The 12,474-nt window shown below is 42.2% G+C and overlaps 1 protein-coding gene across 1 annotated transcript in view; it reads right to left on the bottom strand.

Annotated features, from left to right (window-relative positions):
- Positions 1-12,474, bottom strand: part of LOC115576050 (xylosyltransferase 1-like) — a 33,099-nt gene that overhangs the window by 7,946 nt on the left and 12,679 nt on the right. Inside the window, exons 3-8 of the mRNA XM_030408541.1 lie at positions 10,617-10,789; positions 10,120-10,322; positions 7,237-7,317; positions 6,776-6,992; positions 4,729-4,905; positions 942-1,210 (exon numbers count right to left, since the gene is read on the bottom strand). Of these exons, the coding sequence (XP_030264401.1) occupies positions 942-1,210; positions 4,729-4,905; positions 6,776-6,992; positions 7,237-7,317; positions 10,120-10,322; positions 10,617-10,789 (1,120 nt within the window). The remainder of the gene's footprint in view (positions 1-941; positions 1,211-4,728; positions 4,906-6,775; positions 6,993-7,236; positions 7,318-10,119; positions 10,323-10,616; positions 10,790-12,474) is intronic.

The raw sequence follows: 12,474 nt of genomic DNA, 5'->3' as shown, positions 1-12,474 counted from the left end.
CGATAGGCTCATTAATGCTCCCTTTGCATATGAAAATTGATTTGTACATTTTAAACAATATAACCATCACTGCCCACATACTTCTATGCATCCTTCATGTTGGCATGGATGCTAAGCAATACAACCAGTGGAAGGCGCCGCTCAGAGTCAGACTGGTGTTGCACTGACCTACACGCCATCCAACTCACATTTAATTCCTGTAACAATCACCTTCAAGATGTCATGTAGCAACTGTTTGTCTCTGTGTCCAGGTAAAGTAACATACTGATTTTTAGAACTTGTCACCAGCTTGCATAACCTCTCCTCAGTAAAAGTTGGTTGGAACTATTGGCTACACTGCCCCTCACGACTACCAGAGTCGATGAACACAGAGTCCGGACAGGAGGCCAAGTCTGTATCCGGTTCTATGGTTGAGCATAAATCAGCGTTAACTGGGAAAGAACTTCTGCACCCTGTACACAAACTGCTGGAACCAGGGCAACTGATAATCCTGCGCATGCCCCGCACAAAATGCTCTCCAAAGGCCCTCCCAGTACATCATTTTAAGGGTTAGTTAGCCCTTTTGATCCTACAGAAACCGAGAACCCCTGCAATGCCCCGAAGAATTCCCCTATAACATTTAAGAACCTCTTAGATCATCATCAAGAACCGTCACAGCCTGCGTACCAACTCCTGGTGCCTTTAAAAACCACATGAGCTCCACACATTTAAGCACCGTCCACACCAAGAACCATGACTATCACCATAATGATGTCAGCATCGACACTGATGAACATCAATGTTCTGTAAACGCCAAGCACACACACTACATGCTCCAACGGCATCAACAGCTTAGTACAATGGTTATTGATGACCTGCTGCTGCGGTACATTACACAGAAACACAAAAGCCACGCCACATCCAGCTGTCAATAAATCCACATCTGGCACTGATGTTCATACCTGCAGCTGTTGTCATTGGGGTGTCCCTGCAGCGAGCTGGCTGCGCGGGACAGTCCCATACGAGTGAAGGCGTGGTAGTGGGTGAGCGCAGAGTCTGATAGGCTGGCGGGGCCGTCTGTCTCCTGCTCGTAAATATTTTCCCAGTAGGCCTGGAGGCCCGGGGTGCCTGAGGCATAAGTTCCATACAGGTAGGAGTCCAGCTGGTTGATGATCTCCTGACTGACGCTGGCCTCAAACTTCCTGGCAAAGAAGGTGGGCCTGGATGCTTGCTGTGGTCAGAAAAGACAGAGGGAGACGAAGAGGGTTCATTACAGTGAGACTAACTTTGACCTTCAATAAAAAGAAAGTTAAGAGACAAGACAACAAAACATGAAACTAATCAACAAGCGAGTAGCCCACAAAGGAAAAGTTATAAACCAAGAAAAAGAATTAGAAAATATGATTAACTGGTTCAGAATCCAAGCAAGATGTTCTATGAGTGGGAGATCAACTCCAGCAACACATTAACATGAGTAGGAACACTGGTAGCATTGATTCAGACTGTAGTGGAACTCATTTCTGTTTGTCCAGATGTGAAACCACAAAGTCACAGTTTATGTAAGGCCAAATTAATCTCCAGAATCCAGTGAGGACACTTTAAAATATAAGAGTCTAGCCAGATTTTTTAAAAATCAGTTTTATTTATTTATTTATTTTGATATCAATACATTTTTTTGAAGTGTTGTTTTTGTCATGAGTGCTTTCACACAGCAAACATTGAGAGGAACAAAGTCGATTTTTCTGAGCTTTCCTGTCATGAACGAAGGCATCAACCAATCAAGAGTGAAATGCACACAATGCCACAACTCATGAGAATGAAAGACCTGGTAATTGTTTGTGTGCCTGCCTCACCCTGTATTATATCACAAAGGACACAAAATGATAAAGACAATGTGACAAAGGTGACCTCAGCTGCTCCATGTACAGACAGATCGGTAACGGCGAGGTAGTGAAACTTATCTGTGCTCTCTTCAAGTCAGTAATTTTACCTTGCAGAAGATGGGAGTTACTGTTCTACAGCTGCCTCAGGTGGTTAGTCTGTTTGTAACTTTGGTGTTTTAATGTATAAATACATTTTAATGAACTGGACTGTAGGCCCTGACAGGCAGCTGAGATGAAGTCAGTGAGACGGTCGATGTGACTGCAGAGAAAACGGCGCCAGCTCTGCAAATTTTCTTTCAGTCCCTTCTGACTGGTCTGCGGTAATTATAATTCTAAAGTGATAAAATTACCATGTTGCAAATTCACATATTAGAGCAACACATTTATGTTGCTCCCAGTGTGAATAGTTTTGATTAAAAATATTCACAGGCGAGAATTTGTATTTTTGTGTCGTATATATTCGCCTCGTCGTTGTGTAAAAGCCCTTAAAGCGAAGACTGAGGTGTTGTAAAGAATGATGAGGTCATGTTATTATCCTAATATCTAATAATATTATTACTACATAAGAAAAACTAAAATAAAACATGAAAGACGCTTTACATTATGAAAAAGAACATCTGAGAACCGTCTGTCCTTCATCTTCTGGAACGCCATAGTAAGGATTAGTCAAATCGCAAACACACACACACACAGTCTGAAGGAAAGGAAGGGCGTGGCTTACGATGTCACAGGGAGGGTGTGACCTCACTAAACCGGCTCTTGGTGGCTCTTATTGGCAGCACCAGTGAGCCGGGAAACCTCCAACATAATGAAAACCACGAGGACTGCCCAGGCTGCAGCCGAGCTCTTTGCTCAGCAGGAAGATTTTATCTGCAGGGTTATTCCAGGTCTGTACACGACTAAAGACAACAGTAGAAACCACTAGTTACAGGGTCAGGAACCATTTTTGTTTCCTTCATCATCAGATCACAAGGAAATTATATAAAAGAGCCTTTACTGTATGTTCTTTATGTCTCTCTGCTCTTTCTAAAGGAGGTCAGCTATATATGATTACAGCTGCTGCTCTCTTGTTGGAGCCGTTTCAGTTTAATTCAGTACATGCTGCTTTTTTTACTCGTCTCTTCCGGGTTGTTCAAGTTTACTATAATCTTACATATATAATACCCATTTTCAATATTGAGATTTTATGTTTGGTCAATAAAATGTCTGGAAATTGCACAAAATGCTGCTCACAACTTCCCAGATTGGAGGGTGACAACTTTATTCAACATGTCTGACTGACAATTCAATAAGACAACAGTCAGATGTAAGCGAAAGTAGGATTTTTAAAAATCTTATATAGGAAGTTACGTTCATTATTGATTTATCTGCTGATTGTTTGGTCAGTGAAATGTAAACAACTAGGTGCTTAAGCCCAAACTGACATATTCAAACTACTTGTTTTGTACAAAAGCAGTTATACAAAATATACAACTTCACTGTTATAGAAGGCTAATAAAAGCAGTAAATATCTATATTTGAGGAGCAGGAAATCATAAACTATTTGCATTTTTGCATTGAATATTATCCAAATCAATAAATCGATCAGTGGGGCACTGTGCAACTTCTTGTGCTCAGACTCCATTTCCTCTGCCGCTGCTATGTAGCTTGAAATTGTTCAAGTGGAAATCTCCAACTCCCCGCTTCCACACGCTATAGATAAGAGAAGTACTTAATTCTGCTGAACTGGAAGGAATTAGGTGCATAATTAAAGACTCGCTCTGAACATTTTGTAAAATGTGGGGCCCTTTCTTCAAGCAATGTACAAGAGAATCGAGTTACTGATCAGGTTGTATTTCCCCTTTTCCTGCATTAAATTTTGACATGACTCAGAGCGGAGCGACTGTTTATTATTCTGAGCTTTGATTCCCAAGTGTCACTCTTACTTTCTTTTGGAAAATATCAACAAACAGATTTTACAGGGGGAAAAAAACACATAAATCATATAATCAGGTCTCCAATTTTTAAAAAGATACCAACGAGTTTCAACCAATTCACTAACAGAAATAAAGCGCTGTACATGTGTGTTCCTGACCCTTACATTCAGGAGCCTCTTTCTCCCTGGCAAACCCTGGCATTATGATAATGACAACCTTATAAAGCTCAGCGGCAACCAGCTACAAAGCTCTAAAAATACCAACTGCCTCAACTGTACAGCTGTTTCCAGGATCAGCTCTTCTTATAGAAACCATCAGTAGCTTGACCACAGACGCTGTCCTCAGGTCTTTCGTTACAGGGAGCCAAGCGCCGCCCGTTCTAAGTTAAAGCAGCACCGCTAATTTGTGAATACGGAGCTATTCTGGTCGACGGCCGCCGAGGCTCTGAGCGGGAAGGGTGGACAGAATGGAGCGGATGGAAGTTCACAATTGCTAACGTGATGACTGTCATCTTAAGGCTGAAGCTGTGCTCTGCTGTACCAGCAATTACAAAGATGATCACCTGCAGAAAGCTTTCTGACTACAGAGAAGTTGAGATGAGAACAAATAATTATATACATGATCTAATGATGAAACCAGGGCTAGCTGCAAGAAGAAGAAGAAACTGAATGCTGCAATGCCGTTTGGCTGTTAAGCTCCAGAAATACTTTGTCGACTATGAAACTTCCTATGACTTTCCATCAGCACATAATTACTGGATTTATATTTATAGGTGAACCTAACAGTCTTAGAAAAGACCATACAAAAAACACAGCTTTTTATCTGGGCCAGTAGGGCGGGTGGTAGAATTTCCAACAGTTTCAAAGCTGGTAAACCGAGTGATTTAGTCATGCAAGTGGAAGTATATTAGAAACATGACGTTGCTAGTCACAGAGGAAAGTGTTTCTCACCTGGAAGCGTGGCAGATCAGACGGCTTGAAGTCGTTGGGTGAGCAGCCGCACCAGTCCACGATGTGCTTGTACTGGCATTTACATCCCAGTTTGCGGTTCCAGTTGGTGAGCCTCAGGTTGTTGTCCACCATGGTCTCACAGTGGGCGCTGTTCTCCAGAACGGTGTGGAAAAATGACTGAAAGACAGAAGTTTACTCACATTTATCCTCTAATCTCAACATCAAGTTTTGAAGAAATGCTAAAGCTTCAAATAAAGTTTAGTTTCAAAGCAAGTCTAATAACCATTTCTTTGATAAAGGACCTTGAAAAGACACTTCCTTGGTTGTTTCTAGAATCACATTTCATGTTATAGACTTAGAAAAAAAAAAAAAGTATTAAAACATCTATTAAATTAATTGTAAAATCCTATAGCTGTAATCCAAATACTTTCTCAGTTTCATCTAGATTTTTTAAAATGTGTCCCTCTGAGCTGAATGTCATTATTATAGTGATTGTTTGTGTACTCTGAGCCTCACAAACTACTTATTTTTCACTGGATGGGATTCAAATTTGTCCTGAACATCCAAGAATCTATAACATGAATTATGTAATAGCTGTTAATGTGTTTTATTCCGCCCCGTCGCCAAGATACATTTTGCAGCTATATTTTCTACACATCATAAGCAAGGCACTGTCTTTACATTTCCATAAACCATGTCATATGGAGTTCACAATTCATATTCATTAACATACTTTTCAACATTTGTAAACTTGACCAACTTGTCAACAAACATGGCTGTTTTTCAGGAGACCTAGCTACGTCAACGGAAGTGTTTGTAGCGCCAAAAGCAGGTAGCCATTTTAAATCAGATCACTGTTTTTCTAACCCAAACCAATTAGTTTCTGTGCTTAAAACTAAAACTTTGTGACAAGACAGAAAAACATCTTTTGTTTAAAATTGACTTTAGCCAAGTAGCTACTTACGAAGGTTAGCCAGCACCACAGACATCCCGGAAACTGCTCTACACAGACACTGAACGCTAACGTGTGTTGGCTACAGGTTGATTGGCAGTGGACCAAACCACTGTGGGAATCATGGAGGGGGGAACCAATATTTTCAAAACTTAAAAACACTTTGTTTCGCGTCTTTAATTAGCACAGGTGTTTTTAACGCATGCTATAGTGTCATTTCAAATTGTATATTTTACTTATATAGATTATTGAGGGGGACAAATCTTTGTTTTTCCGAAGGAAGGGGGGTTCAAACCCCATATACCCCAGGGATTTGCAGCAGGTTCCCTCACGGAACCTTATTTTGGATAAACTTTGTAGGGCAGTGAATGAAGAGAGACTAATTTATTGATCCCGTTTGAATTGTGTCATGAATCACACATATAGTCAATATAGTCGCAGTTTGTCATAAAACCAATTAAATGTAACACTGTAAAAATACATAATTATAATCATTACATAGTCAGCGGAAGAGAGTCCAGAGGACACGCCCCTTTCGGTTGACCAATGAACTTATTTCAGAAAAAATTCAATTGTGTCTTGAATTACACATATGATGTTTGTCAATTTAAAGGATAATATTCCAAGTCAATAAATTCTCAGTTTGTCATAAATTAAGTAAAATATAAGTGGTTAGAATGATCTATTAATTTGATAACCATCATATGTGTAATTAAAGGCACAATTCTTGACTATTGTACACATTTCTTATGAAATAAGGGTCCCATGAGGTCTACCGGCAGGGACGTGACTTCAGCTCTCTTTTTGGTCCTGAATAAAAACTTGAGTACCACAGATCTTGCTTGAAATATCACCAGAGCTGACAAACCTCTATTTTAACATATGTTGACTGTTGTTTTTCTAGAAAATCTATGATATAAACTGGAAAAAGCTAATATGTGGATGAGGTGGCATGGAACGACCCAAATGCTTAAAGTAGATTTATGAAACTAAACTGCTCAAGTGCACAAGTTATTTGGCGTCATATGCATCACCACCGTGCTCTACTGTAATATGCAGTCTCAAGGGTTACACGAGTGTGTGTGTGTGTGTTACCTCAGCAGGCAGCAGTGTGTAGGCGTAGAAGCGCTTCATGCTGGTGACCAGCTCGTCTTTGGAGTTGACTACATAGTCAACAAAGGGCCGATTGACCAGGAACCAATCAGAGCCTCCGTCCACCGCAATGCCCTCTGGGATCTTGCGGTCCCCGAGACGCCACATGTGGGTGTCACATTCGTAGAAGAGTCGGTCCAGACCCTGCTTACGGATGAAACTGAGGGGACACATGGCACACGAATCAGTGATGATACAATATGTCCACCTGGAGACAAATTTACTGAGAGAGACAGGTGGACTGTATTTCTGTCAGATTACTGTCCAACTAAGGAACAGTTACTGAACTGGTCTAATCCTGTAGACTTCACTACTGCAATAAGGGCAAACTACTACTAAAATATGGGAGTGGAAAAATGATAAATGAAAGGAAGAAAACGACTGTGATAAAGAGACTCTCTCACCGTGCGTTGTCTCTGCCGTGAGATTTGATGAAGTTCATGTTGCGGTACTTGGACAGGAAAGCCACCAGCTGTTCATTGGTCCTGAAGGGAGAGACAGCAGCTGTCAATCATCAACTCATCAATCAGCTGCAGATCTGACATCACAGAAACTCACCTCACATCACACTGTAAACTCAGATTAGACTCATATGTCACTTTCGTAATCGACATGCAGTGATATTGTTGTTGTAACCACCCCGACTGAGTGGCTAAATAGACTCAAATATCTCAATCTCTCATCATGGACATCCAAGTTCAGACAGAAACCTCCCGTGAGACATATGACCAGCTGTTGAAAGCACAACAGCCTCAGTCAGATTTAAACATGTGTGAGTTACTGAACACAAACATGCCCACAAACACACACATGCACGTCTGCGGCTCGTCCTAACAACTGTAATCAAATGTAATCAAAGCGATCTGTCTGCCGTCTGTCCTGTCTACTCATTAGGACGACACCGGGCTCGAGCCCAGTGTGCTGTGCAGCTCGCAGTATGTGCAGGGCGTGGCTGCGTGAACGTGCTGCGCTCCGCTTCAGGCCACACTGGAGCTGAGCCGTTCTCTCTCAGCTGGAAGAGGAAGACAAATAAACCGGTCCAGCTGTCCCAAACAGAGCTACATGGAGTCACTTTAATTACCCTAAATGGAGAAATGTTTTGCATTGTATAAAAGAACTGGACGCATCATTCAAATGTTAGATTGCATCCTGCGTCAACAAGGATCCATTAAAGGAATGAAACCCTCCAACACCGATTGAAAAACAAAACAAAAACAACTACGTGGGATGTGAATTGCGTGAGTCTGTTTTATGTGTTTTTCTTCCTCTTTCGGACAAACACTGATGACGACACGTTTAGATATTTCCAGGGTTTGAAAAAACAACTTAAAAGGAAACATGGACAAAATATGAGTTTGAGTGTAAACGTCTTAAAGGTCCAGTGTGAAGGAATAAGGGGGATTTATTGGGAGGAATGGAACACAACATACATGATTATATTATTATCACCTGAAACTAAGAATTGTGTTTTTGATACCTTACAATGAGAATGAATGCATGTACCCAAAAGTCATAGTCGAGTCAAAGTAAATTAATGTCGATGATTGATCCTCTGAACCTGAGCTGGTATTCTGTTTCATATTCTAAATGCTAGTGTGACCTTCCTTTAACAGTTTAGAGAGACACGTAACACACACACACGCGCACACACACACACACACACACACACACACACACACACACACACACACACACACACACACACACACTCTGTTCCATTGACTCACAGTCCATGTGCCTCGATGACGTCACAGTAGCTATTGATGGCTGTGCTAATGTTGTGGCTGTGCTATGGATTTTAGCTTGAAGGGTGTTCAGACAGTCGCTTCGATGGGAGTACAGAACTGACTGGATCTGTGTGTGTGTGTGCGTGTGTGTGCGTGTGTGTGTGTGTTAGTTATATCTACACATGTCAGCCTCTTAATGTTAGCACTTCTAAGATTTGTGTTTTGTTTACTTTGGAGAAATTGGTCAGTTGAGGATCTGGCTTTCAGGTGTTTGGGGTTAAGGATGGAATCAAGGTTAACTCATAGTAATATTTCAGCATTCGACTTTATTTTAAGTTAATTCAAGTGAGAATTTTCCTCAAATTTTCACCCAAGTTAACAAAACACACCCGGGCTCAACACTAGTGGAAATCCAGCTGTATTGGTTTCCAGACACTTAACACACTAGTCATCAATGATGCAATGGAATTGGCACAAGTCAGCTTCAAATCCGTTCTACTATCCAAAAAGAAAAGCAAACTTTAATTAACATGTTTTACCTCCATGCTAAACGACTCCTGGTTGCATATTGGAATAATATAATGAGACTGAGTTTTGGCTAGTTGCTCAGGGAGATGTCTTTCTGCCTCTTAATGGAGAAAATACCATATATAGTTCAAGGTATTTATTTCATTTCATAACAGTTCATTCACCTCATGAAAAATTAAGATTTCTCTGAAATAATACAAGATACTGAGGAAGCAGGCACTGTTTTAAATGGACCAAATACAGGTGGTGCATACTGGGGCTGATTATTGGCTAAAATACACATATCAAGCTGCTGAACTCCAGGAACAAAACTCACATGTGTTCCTCCATTCCCAGAACCCAGCAGAGTTCCTTTCAGGAAAAGACACAACCACCTCGACCCTCTCTGCACCAGTTGAGCCAATCACGAGTCACTGTATTGTCCATAAATCTCTTCATGCTACCTCTTTTCTTCACTGCTGCAGCCACGGCGACTAAATCACAACACAATATCTCCAGCAGTCACAGCCAAGCTCTTTCTTTAACAACACAGATGCCCTCAAATCCCCGAGCAGCAGGACAGCCATTAACAGCCTTCAAAGCTCCAGACTCCCGTTCCATTCACAGTCGATGTTATTCAGGTCTACTGGCTGCGTAACCTGATCCATAAGACCTTAAACAAACCAAACACGGCCTGCAGGTCTGCGAGGCCACTGGTTAGTGGTCGTTAGCTCACACGGTGCTTTAACAGATCAATCTGCTGGGTGTTTGGCTGCAGCTTGACATGATGGGTAAATCTCCTAATGTTTTCTACAGGAGGACAAAACAGTGAACAATGGAGGGACTTACAAGCAAACCAGAGTCTGTTTCAGTGAGATCTTTTCTATCTAATCTTTGGGCCTTGTTAGCTACAAATAAAGTGGAAACTCGTCCTCAGATTGTCCTGACATAATAAATAGTTCATATCAAGTACGCTGCAAAACCGGCGGCTTAAAAAACATAAAAATTAATGAGGTGACAGTTTTGCTTCCTGCGACTGACCCAGTTTCTCACCTGATGGGGTAGTCTGCAGCACTGAGGTTAATGAAGAAGTCCCAGGACCAGTCGGCCATTCTGAGAAGGTCCTCCATGCTGCGCAGGTACATAGTCAGCAGGCTGGCTCCCCCCCAGATGGTGGACATCCGCCAGGGAGTCACCCGGATGTTCGGGTAACGGCCAGCCAGAGACAGAACCTCTCTGTGGAGGTAGTTGGACCTCTGAGGAGGGAAGACAACAAGAAGGAAGGTCATTTTCATTCAACATGGGAGCTCTTAGCCGAGCAGAAGCTTTAAATAACCTGCCCAGCTGTTTCTGTTTCTGGCACTGGAAGATGACGTGCTAATTTGTAATTTCGCTGAAAAAACGTCCTTTCTAAAAAACGCTGTGGACAAAACAAGACATCTGAGGACTTCATCTTGGCTTTTGAGAAACACTGGTCGAGAAAAACAATGAAACACCTAAACGATGAATCCAGATAATACCTGACACAGGATGACAGTCAGTGGTCTCACCTGGTCTACATGGATGTAGTAGTAGTGTGATGTGTGGTAGATGGCCTTGAAGAGACGCTGGAACTGACGCGAGGCTCGGCCGTGGACGACCAAGACGAAGGCGATCCGTACAGGCACGAGCTGGGCAGCCTCTGAGGGGTCCTCTTCCCACTGTACGTTCACATTAGCCTTACCTGGACAGAGCAGAGAGGGGCTCATAACACATACAGCATTTTAAACATCTTTAAGTTGCTTCTGCTTTCACGTCCTGCTGGAAATACAGCTCTCGTCAGCACTCAGGTGGTGAATATAGTCATAGCACACATTTGTTTCTGCACAAGGGATGAAACGATTTACTGATTAGTGGATAAACAGGAAATTTAGCGGCAACCATTAAAAAATCTAATCACTGTCGACAACATTCTCTTGTTTCAGCATTTAAAATGTGAGAACTTGCTGCTTATCTTCATTTTATATGACTGGAAATGTAATATTCTGGTCGTTGTCTGTTTCCTTCACCTCTCCGCTGGTCTTTGTGTTTTTCCCACCATTCTTATTGTTGACCTGGCACTTATTCGCCTGTATTTAAATCCTAGTCTACATGTACATTGGTATTTTTGGAAACTGAGAGTTTTAGCACGGTTTCAGAAATAACCTGCATCTGTATAACAAACCTGAAAACGTAAATCACATGACCGTTCACATACACATGAACAGGACACAGACTGTTTACTCTGTGGTTGGTTGCCAACGTGACAGAAAACACCATGAACGAAGGAAACGTGACAGTTCTTCACAGAATATTTTCATTAAAACACTGTCAGCAGACATTTTTATCTCACTTTTCCATCATAGTGTTATCAGTGTCGATAATATCGGTTGATTACATCAGCCAGCAGATTTACTCAACTCAACTCTACTGCAGTGATCTATTAAACGACTCTCAGCACACTATGTTCTTCATTTTGTCCAAAAAGAGAAACGACTTGCTGGATTTATCTTTCTTGGTGTGAGTAGTAGCTGGTCTAAGACAACTTCTGCCAGCCCTGTTCTCCAGTCTGGTCCCCAATCTTCACTTCCACCTTTCCTGGAAAATCGTCTGCATCTGTGGCTGGCTGAGCTAAATCTGCCTCTTGAATATACAAACCCTCTGACAGCCTAATGCTCCTCCATCATCACGTGCACTCTAAAGATGGCGCGGGTTGAGGCCTGCTTTGCCTAATTAGTGACCTTCCTCAGCTGTTGGGCATGCTGGGATCAGAGTTTGAGGAGAAATGACTGTAATCAGGCAGCTCGGTCGAACGCGGCTGCGCAGACGGCGGGAGGCAGCGGCAGTGATGTCGTGCACGGCGAGGGGTGTGCACTTATGGCTGCATGAGCACAGAAACACCCTCTTATTCTCTTCAGAAGACTGAGCACACGTCAGTCAAACTCATACCAGATCATCTGTCAGAGCTGCTCAGCCCGGCTTCAGTCTGTAGATATAATGACTGGTGTATCATCAAAGCAACCTATAATCATATAAATTAAACCTCAAACAGCCCAGGGAGGTTCCGAGAGCACAACTACAAGTAAATCATTAGTCAGCCTTTCCAAAAATAAGACTACAAACTGCTTGTTTAATTAGGGTGTAATTACACTGGGTGACTATCCTCCTCGTGGCGAGCAGCCTCGCAGTGTCCATTCATGCTTCATCTCCCTGAAAATAGAGCTGGCATCGACTGGATGTCTCGTCGTGGATCTGGCACGTGCCGGGTTAAAAATGTTCCTCAAAGGGTAAATGTGGATCTCTCGACGTCTTCAACCTGCCACTTCAAAGCAGCTGCCCATTTGTCAGATTCCTTCGCTTTCTGTCATTCAGTGTCACCCTTTCATTTGT

This window comes from Sparus aurata, chromosome 23, assembly GCF_900880675.1.
Source record: "Sparus aurata chromosome 23, fSpaAur1.1, whole genome shotgun sequence".
In the NCBI taxonomy this organism is placed as follows: Eukaryota; Metazoa; Chordata; class Actinopteri; order Spariformes; family Sparidae; genus Sparus; species Sparus aurata.
This window is presented reverse-complemented; position numbering and strand designations above follow the sequence as displayed.